Genomic DNA, 21,133 nt, shown 5'->3' with positions numbered 1-21,133 from the left:
TTTAAAGAAGCTATGCTTTTTTTTTCGGCCGGTAGCCGCAGTGTTATGCCGCTATGAGCTACTTCAAACATCACAGTTGCAAAAAATGTTATCTGATCTTTACAATTTTGTTTATCACGGCGTAATGCACGAGGCTGTTACTGCTGTCACCTTCATCATCTGCTAGCTTAGCAGACGACGCGCCTTCGAACGATCTGGTGCAACGATCAGAGCAGAGCGAATGCAATTACGTGTAAGAAGGTATACAAATAGTAACATTAGCACAATTTGAAATATCTCAGGAGTATTTGTTCGTAACGTTTGACAAACGCGCATTTTCAGCGCTTACGACGCTATCGTAACCAGTCTCTGGTCGACGCTCAACAAGCCAAAAGAATTCGTTCCGAAGTTTAGACATTTACGTAGTGAGCTGTTCTGGGCTGGCTCGTGTTTGCGAATGCAGGAGTATTTTGTGCTTTTTACAATATTTAAGCGTCGTCGTCAGTATGAATTATTTAAAGCCTTTTATCTGAAACATCTACATAAGTTTGAACCGGTCAAGGTGGTGTGACAACTTCTGTCAAGGCTGAGAAATGTGATGCGACATCTCCAAGGCCTAGGACCTGCGTGTGTTTGGTAAGTAAAAAAGTGGATCACATTTCCTTTTGTTTTGTAGTCCTCGCGTTGTGTAACATCTAGTGGATTTGCGAGAGCTTATTATAGGCACGGAGGAAAATAACAGTGAAGCAAGATGGGAACAGTGACTCAAGCGCGCACCACTGCCAGCGCAGTTCGGCAGTGATGAGAGCCGCTTACTAGTCGAGTGACTATCAAAGTGAGCTGGTAATTTTGTCGTTCCTAGTTTAAAATAAGCCATATCATTTTGCCGAAGTATCATTGGTGCTATTTTCAGCAAGTAAAATATCTTTGTCGTTCGATTGTTTTTCGCTTTGTACGAACAATGGTGAACAGCCAAGGATTCAAAGAACGTCTAATCGCAAGTTAACACACTGTGCAAGTTAACACACATTCGATACGGTTTGTTGCAAATAGACTAACTAGACTGTCTTTCCATGCCAATTCATTTACAGGGTGTGGGTGCATGACTTCAGTGGCATACCAAACAAGGTTAAAAGAATATGCCGCTAAACAGTCATGTCTGGCTAGCAATGGGTATACCTCAAACCTCTCTGATTTAATTTAAAGGAGCGAACAGTCTGCGAGTCCAATATAAACGTTGGGGATAATTTTTTTTTTTTAGGTTTGTTGTTGATATTGACAAACATGAGTCTTATGATTTAGGGAGAAATAATATTGAATGAAAAGCGGAATTGTTTTTCCTTCCACTTTTCATTTAATATTCTTTCTTCCTAAATCATCTTACCACTCATTCTTATCAACATCGACAACAAACCTAAAAAGAAAAATTATCCCCAATGTTTACCTTGGACTTCTAGACTGTTCACTCCTTTAAATTGTATCATAACGAGCCCCTCATTTCATCTAACCTTTCTGGTAATACCACACCAGTTGTTACGTGGCATCTGCCTAAAGCAATGCAGACACTTTCCTAGGAGTAGCATTCTCATGGTTGAATGAAAGAAACACCATGCGTGCATGTGGGCATTCGTGCAGTCTGCACAGGCACATGCAAAAGCTAGCCACCCACACATTAGTAGAAGCGCTGTTCATTGAAAATTTTCTCTAAACGTGGTTTGCATCACACTTGGCCAGTTCTCATTGGATTTGCACCAAATATGTGGTTCTTGGGTAGATGCTTTCAATTTCCATTATTCATCTATTATGTGCAGTAGCATGGTTTTGGTAGCATATTTTTCTGGTCTTTTTTTTTTCATGCAGCTACCTTCATGGCACCATCTGAGTTGGAGCTGGAGCACACCTGCTGCAATACCACAGTCTCGAAGGGAAAATGTGACCATGCAGATTGCAGAATTTATATGGGCATGGAAAATAAAATTAAACTATGAGTCATGACTGAAACCTCTGCTGTTGCCTTTATTTTCTTTGTGCAGTCCAAGGCAGTCACTGCACCAAATTCTTGTAGGCTGACAAGCCCCCAGAGAACCAGTCAACCAAATTCTGACTATATGCAGCCCTCGGTTGAAACCTAGCAACCAATGGTTCCAATAGCTGCTGGTCCCAGTGGCTGCTGGTCCTTGTGGCTGCTGGTCCCAGCAGCTGCTGGGAATGTGCTAATAAACCAGCACTGCTGGAACCAGCAGGATCCCAGCAGGATCCCAGCAGGAAATCAGCAGAAAATGTTCACCTGGGGACGGACAACGCCAGGCCTACTACGACGACTTAACGCAACATGTGGCTCTAAATGTCCTCGGCGGATAATTACCCGTGCTACCCCAATCAAGCTTCGTAGTATGACTGGGTAGAGCAGATAAAGAACCCGCCGAAGGGAAACACCCTGTTGCTTTTGGAGCAAGGTCTCAGCATCACGAAAGGCATCCCCAAATATCGGAGAGGACAAACTTGAGTGCCTGTGACGAACTTCACTGAAAACAGGAATCGCAGCAAGGGCACGGTAATCGCTTTTTCGATGAATGTACTTTACATGCGAGAAGTCTTCGCCTTCCCCCCCCCCCCCCGCCCCCCCGCCCGCAGACGATTCATCCACCCTAGGAGATCATATCACGTTCGACATAAACACAGCGCTAACCAAGAGAAGACAAGAACAGATTCTCACTTTTCTTGAAAGGTACAGCGAGCACTTTTCGTCATCGTCAAAGGTGCAATAAGCTTTGTTGGCAGAGTACCGAATTGTCATGGACAAATACGCCCGACTTCTGCACCAGAGCCCCTACCACGAGTCACTGAGAGAACGCCAAACCATCCACGAGCAAGTCGATTGAATGCTTCGTGACGACGTCATCCACCCATCAAAGAGCCTCTAGGCGGCATCAATCGTTCTGCTGAAGAAGAAGCACGGGGCACTGTTTATGCGGTGATTATCGCCGCTTGAACAGCATCAAGAAGGATGTTTACCCCCTCCCTCGTATCGACGATAAAGATTCACCCTGCAATGCAAAGTACTTTCCAGAGGTGGATTTAAATAGCGGATAGTGCAAAATTGACGTCGACGTAAGATATCCGGAGATGCTTGCGTTCATCACACCTGACGCCCTCTTAGAATTCAAGGTAATGCCATTTGACATGCACTCCACACCAGCGACGTTTCAGAGTGTAGTGGATACCGTACTGGCTAGCTTGAAGGGGTATATTTGTCTGGTGCACATAGAAGACATTGCCTTTTCTTGGAGCTTTGAAAGCCACCTGTAAAGTCGGCTGGGCTAACGCTGAAAACAGAAAAGTCCCACTTCGCGTACTATGAGCAATTGTTCCTGAGACACATCGCCAGCAAAGATGGTGCTCGTCTAGACACAAAAACAGCGGCGATCGCGCAGTTTCAACAGCCAGCGTCGAGTGTGCGTTGATTCCTCAGTATGTGCGCATAATACCGGCGATTCAAGACCTTTTCGCGCTTCGGCGAACTTTTGACGCTGCCCACAAAGGCAGACGTGCCATCTGAGTGGAAAGCTTCGAAAGCTGAAGCCTTCGAAGACCTCAAGCGCCGCTTGCGGTCCCCACATGCCCTCGGTCATATTGATGAAAGCGCTGAGGTTGAAGTGCGTACGGGTTCAAGCAGAGTGAGTATAGACGCCGTCCTCGATGAGAGCAATACCGCAATATAAGAAGTTATCGTTTAAGTTAGAAGCTCCCTGTCAAAAACCGAAACCAATTACTCGAAGGCAAAGAAGGAACGTTTCGCAATCATCTCAGCTACGTCAAAGTTGCGTCCGCGCCTACACGGTCGACAATCAAGGTAGTTCTCGATAACCACGCACTGTTCTATCTGACCAGTTTGATAAAACCCCTCAGTCTTGCATGATAAAGCTACGCCTTCAATAATTCGATATTACGGTGGTCTGCAAGTCTTGTCGCGAGCATTCTGACGAACACTACTTGTCACTGGCTCTGTTGACGTGCCCCCGAAAGACCATGATGACGACTCCTTCCTGAGACTAGTAAGCATCAGCAGTTTTGCACAGAAGCAGCGCTCGAGCCCTGTGTTGATATATGTTTTGGGTTACGTAGAAAGCAAGACTGCTTCTCCTCCTACACTGTTCAGGCATCAGGTGTCATCATTCGAGTTGCATGATGGCGTCCTTCTTTCTTTCTTAACGGAAGAAGACGTGGTGTTTTTCTTCCTCCTATTAAATAGAGAACGTTAACTTTTTCCTTGGCAGTCAGTTCACTGCACGTATGTTGATGCCTGGTGCACCTTCCCTGTCCCTACCACAGGATATCGAATTAGCACACAAGCCAGCTCTCGGGCCAGTCATACGATGTACCACTACTTTGACTAAAGGAGAGGGAACTAATCTGAACTCGAAAAAGTATGCGAAATCATTGGAGTACAGTGAATTTATTTCCTGCTTATGAAATAATCTAACGCCGTAAAGTGAGTAATATAATTCTGTACCACATCTGATATACGTGTAACTACTGTTATCACAATGCAGCCTAAAGGATTATCAAGTAGATGATGTTGTAACCAGACACAATACATCGCAATGGCATCCTAATAATATACTTGAAGTGCTGCTTCCAGTCACACTGAGGAAACTGTTTCCTCTACCTAACAAATTTCTACAAGAAATGAAAAATGCTACCTTTTTGCATATTAACAAATAAAATATATAATTGAATATGTAGATTCAGTTACTGAAGACGTCAATGCCGGGAAGTATACACTGTGGAGCTAAATATTCAAATTTCGTTTCTTAATGTTGAGAACAGTTTAGTGCAAAGGAAATTAGCCGTATTATATATGATACACGTTTGCCGTAAATGGTTTAATGTTGACAATGTATACACAATATTCATGAAAGACCAAACCGAGAGTGCAGAAAAGGTTCAAGGAATACTATATAAAGGCTCTCAAATTATTGGTGAACGTATTTACAATGTGGTTATTCCCTACTCACTTAGAGAATGCATTCCATAGCTAGCAGCTTTTCCTAAAAATGAGCGTTTAACTAACTGTGTTTGAGTAGGCTCAAAGGTCTTGCAGCTTTTTACTATGTTTAAATCGCCTACCTTTGTACGAAACAAGACTGATAACATTACTATTTAACTTAATTTAATTAGTTTTTTTATTTTAGGTATACAAATTTCAACCTCGTTATAATGCGCCTTGCCAGAGTATAGCCCAATGTCGAAATAACTTGTCTTGACTGTTACACAATCTGCGCTCTAAGCTATTTATCCAATCACTTTCCTAGTTTCGCAATCCTTTGTAATTTTGTTAATATTATATTCTGGTCTGTGGATGCGTCACTTTGAAACCATTCATATTCGAGATGAGGGCGCCCAACGCTTTGTACGCTCCCAGTTTCACCGGTTTTGAGGCCATAGACACTATACACATACATCATCGGACAGCCTTCACAGCTTTCAGGCAATTAACATCGATCACAAATTCATTTATACTTATCTTGATGGTAACGTGTCTTTAAAGTCGCAGTTTGTCGACGATTCAGTATAGCTAAACAAAGGAATGCGTCCGAATAAGTTTATTTAAGAATTCTAAGGAGCAAATATGTATCAATATATAAACGTTGCCCCACTGGGTGCATCCATTCGCGATCATCTCCTGATTGATATTGTGCTTATTCCGGTCCACTGTGTAGTTAGCTTCGGAGTATGGAACGTGGAGACCTGAAAATAGCGTAATTCTAACCTAAAAGCCAACCGCAATAATTATGTCATCTGCACAGATCAAAAAAATGACAGGCCCAAGAGCAGGAGCTTGCATGACTCCAGATACAAGCTTTGAAAGCTGCAGTTTTATATTTCGACTGGTTTATTTTGAAATGAAGTAGCTGGGTGCACAGTACGTCGGTATTATTCATTCTGAACGCAGCACCCTCTCCGGCTGGATCAAAGCGACAGAACAAATTGCGGTTTATTGCACCAAAGTGTTTTTATCCGAGGGTAAGCATTTTTAAGCTTGGCGACACGTCAGCCTGTGACGCAACAGCGACACAGTCGGGCTGATAAGCACCTCATCCATGGCGAGGGTCAGCTACCAAGCTCTGGTGAAGCAGTCGTTAAACCCCGCCTAGTTTTATTATGACTGTATGTGGAAGAACTGAAGGTGGCCGAATTTTCTAGAAGCCTCCACTGGCGCATTAGACCTCAGGGCCATTTTTTTACTCCGCACAACATTGGAGAGTTGCAGCAGTAGAGGGCAGAAGTTATGCTCTAAAATTTAATTCCCATTAAAGAAATAATAGTCTGATTATCACGCCTGCGTTTTTCTATTGATAAATGTATATCTCAAGTTTGGCGCATATGAATTGGTTCATTTATAAAGCACTTCACATAAACTCAATGCAATTTTGGCGTACCTTTTTATGCAAATACTGGGCGCTAAAAAGTCTGTGGCACCCGTGCAAGCTGCTAGCCTTCACTAACTTTCAAAGCTATGTGACGTCGTGCTGCCGTTTTGCTGACACTCTCTAAGCGTTGTATTAGTCACCGCACTCATAGGAGGCTACAGGTTTTGAAACACGTGCATAACGCATGTAGTGACCAGTATCAAAATGACTGCTCAAGTTCTCAAAGGTGAATAGAGCACGTGATTTTTCAAAGCACTGCTAACATAAATGACTCATATTTTGACATGTCCATATTGAAATTAACTAAAGTTTAATGCTCCTGAAAAGTCCACATGAAAGGTGAAAGCCTTGAATAAAATTAACGATCTAAGTCTAACCATTATTTTAAACTAGATATTAGGTATTAATATCTGCAGACAGCGTGTATGAAACAGATTGTACTGAAAACCTAAAATATGAAATTTCATGAAACATTTCATTATCGCATAATAACAAAACATTTTCTGTAAATCAAAAGGCCAGCTTGAGGGCAAGTTGGTGCTGCATAGTACTCAGAAATGTGGCGTAACAAACACAATCACATGCGCCACATTTCTGGGTATTATGTAATATTTTGTGTGTTTGTGACAATTTTAAATATTAATTCATGTGCGCCTGTGTTTTGTTTCTTCGCATGTGATTGTGTTTGTTGCGCCACATTCCAAGGTACAATATAACATTTTCCGTGTTTGTGTTTGTGCCAATATTAACTATAGATTCATTTCACATGACATCATCGCACCACATGACGTCATCTCCCGAGCGGCATCCGCCATTTTTTTGGTCACGTGAGCCACGCTGCCCGGTCGTCGCATACCAAAGTAGACGTGTGGTGGAGTCACACGACGGACAAAATCGTGAAGCACTATCGCGATCTGGCATTGCGTGCTATAGTGAGCTAGAATATTCTAGCATACTGTAGACGTGGCCCTTAAGTCAGTGATTTCCACCGCTCTTCTTCCGTCCGCGAGCAGCGTTTTCGCAGTTCGCCTCCAGATTCATGCACGAACGACACTTTACTTTTGCTTTTATTTTTTGTAGCGGAGAGCATTCTAGCCACACCCTGGCGCCTAAGTATGCACAGCGTAACATGTATTCTACTAAAACGCTGGAGAAAAGCGGGCTTTGAGGGACTGACTAGTACAGCCGCAAAGCAGGTATGCACGGGCGTCGCACTGTTCTGTATCCCGATCATATTAGCCCGACGCTTGTAGTGCGCGCAGCGGTATGTCTGGTTAGCACCTGGTCCGGTACCCACAGTCACAAGGAAAAGCTCGCAAGAGCTAATCAGGGACGTGCAACGGCTTGAAAGTCTTCCTCTTTTTCCTCTAGCGCTTTATCTCGCTTGCAATTACGCTGCATACACGTACCGGGAGCACAAGGGCAGCAGTCCGAAATGTTCTCCTCGAAGGGTTGAAAGTAGCATGCTTATGAAATTGTCACTGAGTAAGCGCGATCACTTGCACACAGACAACCGCGTTTATATCAGATCGAGTGGGACAGTCAGCACGGCAATGCTTTATCAAAACGACGCAGCAGAAGCAACAGTGCAAGAACCACCACAGCAGGTGTCTACCCTCAAAAACTGACAGCTGTGCTGTTCGCGGAGTTTTCACACCTGCAGGACCTATTGCTGCCTCCGCAGACAGCGCAACTGACAATTATTGTAGTAAATTACAGAGTTCACAGCACCTTGAATCTTCCGATCTACCCAAACGAAACCTTAACAGACGACGACGACCACCAAGGATATGGCGACCGGAAGCGGAAATGCTTCATTTTTTCCGTCGTCCCCCGCGCGGCAGGTGACAGTAAATACAACCTATATGCGCAAAAACGATATTTCTACCAGAACGATGGTTTTCTTCAGCAAGAAAAAACATGTTACATAAAAAAATAAAGATTTCCAAAAATATACAATTGCGTTTGAGGAACTTCGACGTCACTTGCGTGCTCTCGAAAAGCGTGTAGAACGCTAACTCATTTTGCTTTTCTGACATCATCTGTTTGAATCTGCCAGCCCAGTTGTTACCCCTTGGGAGTGCAGAGGACGCGAAATCGGGAGCTCATGGGCTTATTTACTAAGAGTGGTATGCGCTGTTACCTTCCAGTTCCTTACAATTATCTTTTTATTTATATAATATCCACATCCATAAAAAGAAAATGAAGTTTATACATAATTTTGTGTTATCGGCAATTGGCACTCTTCGCATTTATATAGGAATGAGGCCCCTCATTTTTCTACATTTCTCTGCTCCCAGCACATGAATGGCTTAATTAGGGCAGCATCAATGGCATAAGCAGCACAAAACGGTTATTCCCTACGTCCCACTCTCTCCATTACATTACTTGCGGTATTATTTCATCTGGTCGGCAGGACGCACACTTGCTGCTGTGGTCTAATGTGCTGTTGGGGAACACTTTCAGTATTATACTGCGTGGGGCTCCGCCGCCTCTTTAAGTGTTTTAAACCGCGCGCGTTTTCCTATTTGTATTGTGATTAGGCGGGCAGCGCGAGTGCGCAGGATCGAGCAGCGGCATAAGCGAGCAGCGGGGATGTTAAGCGGCGAAAAGACGAGGGTAGATAAGCCCGTCGGAAGCAAAGCGTGGGGCCTTTTGCAGCGCAGGGCGACCAGCGAGCGTCACGGGCCCGCGGGGCGTGCACGGACGATGGAAGGAAGACCGGCGACACGTAGATGAAAAGAGTGCCTGCAGAAATAGCACAAGCGTATTAGCGTGAGTTAGTGCCACGCGAGTAGCAATGTCGCTTTTGCCGCAGCTAGTGCTTTGGCGCCATCGCGCTCCCTGTTTGCCGCAGTGAAGCCCTGACCCTCCTTCGGTTTTATCCCTGACAGTGTGTTGTCGTGCTCGTCAACATCATGTCTCCAGCGCAGAGCATTTAATTTGCTTGTTCATTTTACTGAATTCTTTTGCGTTGATCCGGAAATAAACCGGTGTTTTTAAGAGACTGGAACTAATGGTCACTCGTCGGGCGAGACCATGGCTCACCCTTTTTTGAAGGCGAGGCCTTCAACTGCAAACAACATAAGCATCTAATTTTTCTGGTAGAGCACCAGAAACAAAAGCTCTAGGTCGTGTTTTGTGACCTTACCAGATACACGTGATTGTTCTTCAATGTATTACAAATTGTCTCGAAGAGTGCGATGATATGCTACACTAATTAATAACATATACCGTATGATGTTGCTGGGATCCCTTAATCTGTCTTTGGCAAAATAATAATAGCACTCTATGCGCTGTACATTGCAAAACCTCCCTTGTAGCATTGCGAAAACGCCATTCATTGAAAACGAACTCTCTGGCGGCAATTTTACGCAAGAATGGGGCTGCCGTGGTGCCGGGGTGTCTCATAGCAGCTACAGGATAGCCCATGGGGCCCACTCTATAAACGTTATGCAATGGTCAACCTGGGGTGTAATACTCTGCTGTCCTCGCGCAGCCATCTTGTTATCCGGAACAAAGATGTCTCAGACAGTCTGATAAATGACGCATTACCTATTTTGCTGCCTACGTTTGAAGATACGAAGTCTGTCCGGTTTGCAGAAAACGTTCATAGTCGATTTGATCGAGGATCTACTGGAAAGAGGTCAAGCGAAAAGCCGCACTCGGACTGTCGTTGCATGCTTCCCGCATACGCTCTCCGCAATCAGCCTTCAATTTCTTTGAATATTTGTGCCGTTCACTTTCACGCAATGTTGTCACAATGACGTTACTCCAAGAATGGCGCTAATTAAGCTATGCAAGTATTTTAAACGACAAAAAACTGAGCAGCAAGGCTGCTCTCCCATGCATAAAGCGTGCAAATGCACAGGCCACTCGATACTGGCAACAGTGGGCCGGCGCAATGAACCTGGTTGGAGAGTATTTTCCTTCTCTCTGGCTTGCTTTCGGTGAAACGGTATATAATGCTGATGATCCTCGCGGACTCCAGCGCTTGGACTACAAATAAACACACCCGCTATGTATTGAGCACACAATAGTTGCGGTGGAGCTTACGATGGATCAACACGGATTTCCGTTGCCTTCGACGAAGCCTCTGACTCGCTGATTTGCCACACTTTCATCTAATATGGTTCAAGACGGTAACGCTGGTCGAGCAACACCTGGTGTGATCAACTGGCAGCATTACCGCGAGCAGCGCACATTTGGTGGAAAATCTGACGAGGACGTCGACGAGTGGCTAAACAACTGCGAACGGGTGAGTCAGTAAAATTATTGGGATGGTGGTAATGGAAAGCATTTATTACAAAAGGAGAGGTTGCTTGGAGAGGCGCCCCTTAGTGGGCCGCTTTCCTTTACAATACTAGGTGGAGTCCCTTATTCCGGGACTTCATTGGTCTGGGCCACCACAAGAGCTCGCTAGACCAATGGTTGTTGTGCCGCTAGATCTAGGCAGCCGAGCAGGGCCCCCTCCCAGCCCTCTAGGGTAGGGGAAGGGGTTATGGATAAAAGGGAAGGATTTAGCTGTCATGCCCGCACCTTGTGAAAGGTGTCAGCGACCTCTCCACAGAAGGGGCAGAGGCCAGAAAAGGAAGGGTCGATATGTTTGAGTACTGCCGGGCACAGTAGAGTATTAGTAAAGTCTTACAAGTATTTTTTCGCCCGCCTTCCCTAGCCCCTTGAGAGGAGCCGGATACTGATGTTTGGCGTCCCGGTAATAGGCGCAAATTTCTTGAAAAGTTAAGAGAGGATGTGTGTACTGGTCCAGATGAAATGGTCTACGCCTGGGGCTCGCGTAGTGAGTGCGCGGGCGGCCGATTCAGCGGCCTCATTCCTGGTAGGTCCTGGTGGGCTGGAGCCCAAATACGAAATCGGTCTGAGGATCCTGATCTCGAGCTGAACTAGAGTACGCAGTGTTCTTGTTGGAAGGCACTGCCCTAGTTTTGTTTGATAATCATGAAGACTCACCACTGAGGATATTTCACAGAAGAAATAAAGGAGTGCTTTGGTGACGGATCCGCGAAGAAACGCGTAGAGCAAACGTTGATGCAGCGAGCCCAGGTGCCTAGAGAGACTTGCGCCACATATATCGAGGAAATTGTGAAATTGTGGAAGATTGTAAACCCTCGAATGTCTGAGGAAGATAAAGTAGGGCACTTGCTGAAAGGTATCGCTGTAGATGTCTATAAATTTCTTATCAGTAAAGAGAATTGCAACTCTACAGCTGCCTTCATTAGGCACTGCCGCACTTTCGAAACCTTGGAGTTGCGCCGCATAACACCTAAATTTGGGCGACTCGCCAACGTCACTTTGTCCTTCTGCCCCCCTCGAGCAAGGCGGAACGTAACTACACCGTTACTGAACAAGAGCGCCTCGCAGTGGTTTTCGCGGTGCAACGAATTCGTTCCTACCTATATGGCAATGATTCTGCCATCGTCACCGACTACCCCACGCTATGTTGGCTCGTAAATCTTGGTGACCCTTGCGGCCGGCTCGCTCGATGGACATTGCGTTTGCAAGAGTTTAACTTTACTGTGGCATACAGAAGCGACCGTCAGCATGGTGACGCTGACTGTCTGTCACGCTTGCCGCTCTCGTCAACTGGTATTGATGGTGACAACTTTGATGACTACCTGGCGCCTATCTCGGCGACGTTTCCTGCCCCTCAATTGATCCAGACAGAGCAACGCAACGATCAGACTTTGGCACCGCTCTTGACTGCCGCTCATGATTAAAGAGATGCGCGTTTCTGCGTTCGTGCCGGCCTGCTTTACAAGAAGAATTTCAACACCGGAGGTGCACGCTTTCTTCTCTTCGTGCCGGAGAGAGAGAGAAAACTTTTAATGAGCATATAATCAGTAAATATTCGCAAGAGCTGGGAGGTCGGTGCCCCTAGTCCAGGGCTCCGCTGGCAGCAGCTGACTTGCGGACTAGCTGGATAATCCAGGCTTGCTGGTCCAGGTTGTCGCTGGTCAGGGCCGCCTCCCACTGCTCGTGTGTCGGGCATGGCACTATTAACGTTGGGTCAGGTTTGTCGTGGCATTCCCAAGAGATGTGAAAGAGTGTGGGGCTTGCACCGCACCAAGAACAGTAACTCGTGTATCTTGTTGGGCTTATCTTATTTAAAATTTGAAGATTAGGGAATGTGCTTGTTTGTATTTTTCTCCAGTCTATTGCGTCCGAGGAAGGAAGGTGTTTGTGTGGTGGTGAGAAAATTCTTCTTTCTAACCGTAGGTGTTCCAGCCTGTCGCCGTAGGGTCCTAGGAGAGGGGTGAGGTAGGGATGGGGATCCGCCCGGTTTTTGAGAGCTCGGGCTAGATCATTCGCTACCTCATTTCCTTCTAGGCCTTCGTGTCCAGGTGTCCATGTAATTGTGTGCGTCTGGGAGATGGAACGTAATATTGCACACGCTCTTTTGTGAGGTTTTCCGGCCAGGTAGTCCCTGCAGGCTGGTTGGGAGTCCGTCACTACGTGTGGTGACTTATTTTGGTTGTCTTGTGTTTTTATGGTGATGACTATTGCCAGTGATTCCGCTTCCGCAGGATCCTTGGCATAGATCGAAGCCTGAATAATTGGCCTCTTCTTGTGGTCAACTGCAGCTATTGTGAACTTGCCAGGTTCCGCAAGCCCCTATGTCCACGTAGACAACTTCCGCGTCTTTAGACAATTGTTTTTCCAATGATTTGACTCTGGCTTTCCTTCGACCCTTTTGTAACTCATGGTGCATGTGCTTGGGTATAGGGTTCACATAGATGTTTCTTGTGGATGTCGGAATTTGTGATTTGATCTCAGAAGTTCTTAGTGCCTGCCATAGCCCTAGTTTGGACAGGATTTCCCTACCCGCCTGCGTTGTTGTTAGGCGTTGTTTCTGACTCTCTAAAACCGCCTCCTTGAGCTCCTCGAAGTTGTTGTGCACTCCGAGTGCCCAAAGACGTTCCGTTGATGTTGTTGGCGGGAGGTTTAGGGCCGTTTTATAGGCTCCTCTTATGATAGTGTCAATGGCCCTTTTATCAGTGAATCTAATTTCGTGATATGGGAGCCCGACGACTAGGGCCTGTACAAGGCGTAGGGTGCCCTCCTCCCTCATCCCTTTCCGGTGCCAGGTCACCCTTCTAATCATTCTGGAAATTTCGTTGACTGTGGTTTTGAGTGTTTTGATTGTATAATCCACTCTCAAATTGCTTTGCAACCACAGCCCCAAAACTCTGATCTTGTCCTTCTCTTGAATTATCTGGTCTCCTAGAGAGAGCTGAATTTCTCCTGGGGACTTGTAATTTCTTCTGTGTAGCCTGATAAGTTCGGATTTTTCTGGTGAGCATTGAAGACCACTCTCCCCGGCAAATTCCTCGACTAGGTCTATAGCGGCTTGCAGAGCTTCTTCTTTTTGCGCCAAGTATCCCTGAGTAGCCCAGATGGTGATGTCGTCCGCGTATAAAGTGAAGCCAATATCAGTGCGGGTCAACAGTTTTTTTTTGATAAATTTATCATTGCTATGTTAAATAGCATTGGAGAGATTATAGAACCCTGCGGTGTACCTTTGTTCGGCATGGGTACTTTTGGTGATCGGATCTCTCCAATTCCTATGGTGGCTGTGCGATCTGAGAGGAAAGCCTTCACGTATTTGAAAATTTTCTCCCCGCAGTTGATATTGTTTAATTCTTGCAATATGGTTTGGTGGCCAATGTTGTCGAATGCTCCTTTGAGATCTAGTGCCAGAATGAAATTTTCGCCTTTTCGGGGTATGGCGTTGATGACTCCTTCCCTAATCCGGGGGAAAGCATCTTGCGTGCAGAGTCCCTTGCGGAAGCCCAGCATGCAGGAAGGAAAGATGTTGTTTTCGTCGATGTAATTTTGGAGCCTTAGGTGGACTACTTTTTCATAGAGTTTTCCCAGGCAAGAAGTGAGGGAGATAGGACGGAGACTCTCCACAGCCGGTGGCTTTCCAGCCTTTGGTATGGTGATGCTATCCGCGTGTCTCCAAGCTGATGGGACCTGTCCCTTCTCCCACAGTTCTTCGTTGATGTACTTCGTTAGGTCTTGCAGATGTTCGGTGCTTAAGTTCGTAATCATAGCGTAGGTGACTTTGTGTCCTCCAGGGGCAGTGTTTCTTGCAAATGTACGGGCGGCTGAGTAGACCTCCGCCAGTGTTATGGGGGAGTCAAGGGAGGGGTTTGGTTGACTCGCATATGAAGTTTGGCAAGCCGGAGTAGGGTCTCCTATGTATTTCTTGTGCATGGCGGTGATCAACTCTGCATCTGTGCAACGGTATTTATGAGCTATGGTGTGGAGAGTTCTTCTTGTGGCCGTTTTGGTTTTTTGATGTGTCTATCATGCTTCTTAATATTGACCATGCTTTAGCCGTGCTTAGGGTACCTTTCAGCGAATTGCAGATATCTGCCAAGTTTTGCTTGGCGAGCTTTATAGCATACTCTTGTGCTTCAGCCGTAACCTGTGCTATCTTCATTTTAAGTTTTCTATTTAATTTTTGCATTTTCCACCGTTTTAATAGACTTTTTCGGGCTTCCCATAAATGTAGGAGATGTCTGTCTACTTCTGGGGTTTTTGTCGTTGTGTTGATAGTCTTGGTCGTTTTTGCATGAGCATCCTTCAGGCTTTGAACCCAATCTTCAATTGTTGTGATGCCGTCGTGTGGCCGCCTAATTTGTCTGAACTTATCCCAGTCTGTTATTTTAGTAGAGCCAATGTTCCTTTTCATACGGGTTGTCATTAGGGATAAGCTAAGAATTTTGTGATCGCTGCGAAGTGTTTCTTCTAGATTGGTTTTTGGTGAAAGCTAGGTCTGGGCAGGTGTCTCTGCTTACACTGTTTCCTATTCTAGTGGGGGACATGGTGTCCGTCATAAGACAGAGGTCCAGCTGCTCAGCCGCTTCCAACAACTTGGTTCCCTTCGGGGTGTCCTTGTGGTAGCCCCATGCCGTATGTACAGCGTTTAGGTCGCCCATAATAATAAGGGGGTTCGTTCCCGCTATGCGTGTGCATTTCAGTAAAAGTGGCTTGAAATGTTCCTGCGTGTTGCTTGGAGGACTGTAAAGGTTTAGAACAAACACACTCTGCTTTCTTCTTTTTTGAGAGATGATCTCGATGAGAACTTGATTAATTTCACTGAAGGGAAGGTCGTGCGGTATGACTGTTAGTGTGGGGGCCACTAGTGTAGCTATTTTAGGTGCCGTGTCATGGGTGTATATGAGGTATCCTTTGAGGTATGTTGTGCATCCTGTTTCTTGGAGACAGATGACGTCCGGAGGTATCGGTTGAATTTGAATAAACATCTGCAGGGAGCTACGTTTCCTCTTGAAGGAGCGACAGTTCCACTGCCAGAGCTCTAGGTGGTTTGGTTGCCGGTTAGGGGAGGCAGCCATCAGCGTTACTCGCCACTGACTCGCAGTCGCTGAGATCTGTCATGCCAGCGGACCTTCGGTGGGTTTTTAGTCGAGGGTCATCGGGGATTCCCGTGTGTTTTCGCACCCCCTGAGTTCTTATTTGGATTTTCGAATTGAATTCTTCATGAACTGCCGCAAATTGAGTTTGCGTGGCATTTGTTGGTCTTGGAGTTGTTTGGTTAGTTGTGTCATGGTCTGCTGCATTTGAATAATCATTTGTTGCATTTGAGTAAGAATACTTGGTGCGTTTTCTTGAGTGTGAAGTCCGAGAGTTTGCGTAAGCGTTTTCTGCCGTTGCGTTTGGAGTACACTCGCCTGTTGAGGTTGAGATGCGGAGGTGTTTGCAGCATTTTGTATCGGTTGAGGCTGTATCGATACTATTGATGAGGGTTGGGGGGCAGTTTGCTTCTGACCCATTTGTAGCAGTTGTTGTAGTTGTTGTTCCACCTTATTAAGGCGTTTCTGTTGTTCTGATAGTTTTATTTTCAGTTGTCTATTTTGCTCCTCGAGCCTAGTGCAATCCTGGCATGGACCATACCCGTTTAGAGCAGTGGGAGAGGCAACCTGAGCCCAGCTTACCCTTTTGCTGTCGTGCTCTAGCTTGTCTGGCGTCGCCCCTATCGCTTCTGGTGGTCCCTGCTGGTTGGGCCTGATCTGTTGTGTCTTCTGTTGGGAATAGTAGGCTGTCAAGTCCCGTCCCTTGGATCTCGATCGGGACTGGGGTCTCTGTTTCTCTGCCAGCTGCTGTTCCTCCTCCTCCGATGAAAACCAGCGGCGCTCCATCGGCTTGATCTGCTGATCTCTCCGGCTGACGTGCTGCTTGGGGGGCTTCTGTTGCTGATTGTTATTGCTTTGTTTAGCTTTGTTGTTGTAACGTCCGATACGTGCCCTGAGGCGCTGCTTGCAGGCCTTGTCTCCCGTCGGGTGGTTTCCCTGGCAGGCCAGGCACTTGGCTTCACAGGTGTGGTTTTCCTCTGGTTCATGAAGGCCGCAGTTCCGACATACGTTGGCGTTGGGTGTTGGGCAGACATCCGCTCTGTGGCCTGCCTTGAGACAGTCTTGGCAGATCTGTTGGGTTGGTCGATATGGGTAACATGCCGTCTCTCCCCCGTAATAGATGACGTAGCGGGGGAGAATGGGGCCTATGAATGTTAGCACTGCCGTGCGAGACTTTCCCAACATTCGTGCTTGAACGAGCTCGACCCCTTGTGTGCGTAGTCGGATGTTTGATATTCCCGTTCTCGAAATGATGCATGACGATGCCACGTCGGGCCACTTGGGTGTCGCCCGGACCCTTCATCGTACACAGGAAATGCTTTTACTGGCCGAAAATGCGTCAAGCCATTCAGCGCTATGTAGCCAGTTGAGTCAGGTGCCAGCAGTACAACCTCCTACTTCCCGTCCACCGGGACAACTGCACCCTAATGCGCCTCCGACCGCACCCTTTGAGCAGGTGGGCATCGACCTCTTGGGTCCTTTTCCGCGATCTTCGAACGGCCGGTGGATAGCGGTATGTGTTGACCATCTCTCTCGATATTCAGAAACAGCCGCAATACCCTCAGCCACTGCTTACGAAGTATCCCTATTCTGCAATTTCTCGTTCTGCGCCGTGGCCCACCTCGAGTTCTAATCAGTGACCGTGGGCGTCAATTGACAGCTAAAGTTTCCTTCGTCTATGAGCCTTCAATTACCGTCATTCAACGCCGTATCACCCGCAATCGAATGGACTTGTTGAACGGAACAACCGCACTCTGAGCACTATGCTGGCGATGTACGTGGACTCTGATCACAAGAACTGGGATGACATCCTCCCTTTCATTACGTACGCATATAACACTGCACAGCATGAGACGACTAGCTACAGTCCGTTTTACCTCCTTTATGCTCGAGTTCCCCGCAGCTGCCTTCATACGATCATTCCTTTCTCCCTCCACAACAAGCCTTCGATCGCCGCCACTTTATGTCGAGCCGAAGGCGCTCGCCGCGTTGCCCGCCTACGCATCCTGAACTCACAGGAATGTTCGAAGGAGCGTTATGACAACCGACGCCTACATGTCTCTTATGTGCCCGGTGATTTAGTGTTGCTGTGGACGCCGCTGCGAAAGCGTGGTTTAGCCCAGAAGCTGCTGTTTCGCTATAGCGGCCCTTTTGTCGTTGTGGAGCGCCTGAGTGACGTGAACTATGTAGGTTCACGCCGCACCAAAATTTAGACCATGTAACCAGTTTTAGACCATTTCCGCTTGTATTACAAGCTTATCGAAACTTTCAAGACGATATATACAAATTCTACTAAAATCGTAGTGATTAAGCAAAAGAACCCTGATAAGAGATGGATTATGCGTGAAATGTTTGAGTTGTCCTTTCAAAAGGACAGAGCATGGCAAAAATGCAGAAAGGAATTTGGTATTTCAAAAATATGGAGCGGAATTCAGAATATTGCGAAACGCAGTGACAGCAAAGTTAAGGCAAGGAAAAGAAAATACATGATGTATAGATTTGCGTGCAGGAAAAATGACACGAAAAAAAAAAAACTTGAGCGACGGAGAACGAATTGATGCGCAGATCCAAAGGAGGCGGGGTCGATGATACCGTCAAACGAAATTTGTAACAGGAAACCCTCAAAAGCTGTGTGATAAGTTTACTGAAACTTTTATCGCTGCAGCGGAGAACCTGAAAGCAACGCAGGGTAAACAACATTTCGAATATGAGCCGAAACGTCCTTGCACGTACTCTGCATATCTCTGGAGAGGTCGGAAGGGGATTTTTGGGCTATAATAAGAAAACGTTTAAGCCACCAGGATTGGATAAAATTCGTACCCGAGATATATACTCGAGATTCGATACAATCAAACAGGTGCTGCTAAAGATACTAAAAGGGATAATCTAGACAGGTATAGTACCTCAGGAATTAAAAATTTCAATTGTGAAGTCAATTTACAAAAATGGTAAGAGAAATATGACTTTACAAACTACAGAACGATCGCGATATTACCTGCACTTGCTTAAATAACGGAAAAGTATATTGTGTCTATACTGCGGTAATTTTGCGAAAAATATTCCCTGAATAACACGGCGCCCATCCCCCCCCCCCCCAATACGGTTTCACAAAGAATAAAAACACAACTTTATTGCTAGAAGAATTTTCTGATTATGTAGGCAATACAATAGAAAACAATAATGCAGTTTGATCTCTATTCTTAGACTTAACAAAGTCTTTAAAGTCTTAAAAAAGACTTAAAGGCATTTGACACTGTAGACGATACTCTGTTGGTAAAGAAGTTAGTGAAACTATGTTTCAGAGGACGTTTTTATCATTTTTTTTTCAAAATTATTTATCTGATCGGCTGCAGTGAGTTAATGTAGAGGACAGCTTCAGTGAATGAAGTATGGTGTGCCGCAAGTAAGCACACTAGGGCCAATACTATTTAACCTGTATGTTTTCTGACCACGGCCTGTTAACCCTGAAATTAAATCTTTTTCAGTACGCAGATGACACTGCAATGGCGCTTGAAATTCAGGATGTTCACACGGGACATCAAAGCTTCCAAGAGGACATATCAGCGGTCGTAGAATGGTTCTCACAGAATGCAATTTTCATAAGCACCAAAAACAAAAACGAAACTAATGTGTTTCAGGAATCCTCATAAGACGTTTTTGATAAATAGGAACATATATTTGACCACCTCTAAATATAACACATGCTTTTTCCGCCCATTACAGTTCAAGCCAGTTAAATATTTAGAAATCATGTTTGATCAGCATTTTTCCTGGAACAATCATGTCACGTATGTGCGCGGAAAGCTGAGGGCTGTTACGGCTAAGAATTATTGCCTGCAAGGGAAAACTGCTGTCAACATTAGAAGAACTGTGTATAAACCGAACCAGTAATTGCATACGGTATCACTTTATACGGTACATGTTCTGATTATAAAAAACAAGCTATTAACCGCGTAGTTAAAATAATTAACAGCACAACTTATGGAACAGAATGGGAACAAGCAGAGATGAAAAAAATACCGCTTTCTAGAAATACTTCCAGTACATGAGCTGTTTTAATATACTGTGCTGAACCGCTATTACTATTCAAACGCATTTAAGATATTAGTAAAAAAAAGATGCATTGCGGAAAACTGAGAGATACATTAAGCCGACAGTATTCACTAACTATGGAAAGGAAGTCAGAAATTATTATGTACCGGAAACGTTTAATTAACTAAGTATACACTGTTAGAAGCAAAATCACGAATTAAAATGCTGACAAATGTATAGAAGTAGTATTTATTGTTGTATTGTGATATGTGAGTTTTCACATGACTTTTTTTTTCTTTGCTTAGTCAGAAACTTGGTATTATGGTTTTGTTTGTGTGTGCGTGATTTTTGTTTGTTTTTTTCCTCGATGATGCATTGTATCTGAATTTGTAATGGTTTATTTCTTCTAAAACATGAACACTGGCTGTCTTGTCATGTCACAGGCACTGCGTGTTTAGATTGACCAGCATACCTTTATTTGTATTTTTGTTTGTAAATAAAGGTTGATTGATTGACTTATTGTAAAATAACCTACCACTTCCTGACGTGTTTGCATAGTAAAAAAGGTTTGGTTTAGCTTGCAATCTATTGCTCTTGCATTGCTGCACATTACCGGCTTTTCTGTATTTTTATTTGCGAAGCAAATACGGTATAATGTGGGATGTTAGGCTGTTCTTTGTTGGAATAATTTAAGCCTCCTACACACTGCGAAAGTTTGAGTTTAAAGTTTGTCGTTCGATAAACAAATAATGAATTAAATTTGCCAGTGCAACGCAACAAATCTCGCGGTTAAAAAACATTTATGAGTTAACTTGAAAATATTGTAACGCCTTGCGCAGCCAACTTTTACTTTCGAAGATTCTCTTGCGCTCACGAGTAATTAGAACTTGTTAGGACGGTTCTTGAAGAGCGGAAGCATGCAGAGGTTTTAATGATCCCAAAACCGGGTAAGAAATTCCAGATTGAAACTCTCCGACCTATCTAACTCACCTCCTGTTTAGGCAGGCTCTACGAACGTGTCGTTACTCGGAGGCTCCAAAATTACATGGAAAACTAAGAGCTGTACCCCCCAGCATATTCGGTTTCCGAGCTCACCTCTCCACCCAGGACGTCCTCATACAACTCAAAGCGGAGGACAAAATTAGTCAGCGAGGGGGGGGGGGGGGGGGGACCCTAAGTTTAGGGTCTCGTTGGCCGTGGCTGCAGTAACAGCGCGGTGAGCTAGCCATACTGGCGCTCCGGGCAGGGGTCCTGCAGGGCGGCCTCCCAATCTTCCATGCAGGGGTGGGG

The 21,133-nt window shown here is 45.4% G+C and overlaps 1 protein-coding gene across 1 annotated transcript in view; it reads left to right on the top strand.

Moving 5' to 3' along the window:
- The window catches only part of LOC146193286 (phospholipase A1-like), a 230,302-nt gene extending 209,990 nt beyond the window's left edge, over positions 1-20,312 (top strand). The window contains exon 9 of the mRNA XM_084602655.1: positions 19,297-20,312. Coding sequence (XP_084458781.1) covers positions 19,297-19,307 — 11 coding nt within the window. The 3' untranslated portion in view covers positions 19,308-20,312. The remainder of the gene's footprint in view (positions 1-19,296) is intronic.
- Positions 20,313-21,133: the final 821 nt, after the last annotated feature.

The sequence above is a fragment of the Amblyomma maculatum genome, chromosome 4 (genome assembly GCF_055883805.1).
Source record: "Amblyomma maculatum isolate TAMU_Amacu chromosome 4, ASM5588380v1, whole genome shotgun sequence".
NCBI classification, from domain to species: domain Eukaryota; kingdom Metazoa; phylum Arthropoda; class Arachnida; order Ixodida; family Ixodidae; genus Amblyomma; species Amblyomma maculatum.
The sequence above is the reverse complement of the archived record's forward strand: the minus strand, read 5'-3'. Positions and strand labels throughout refer to the sequence as shown.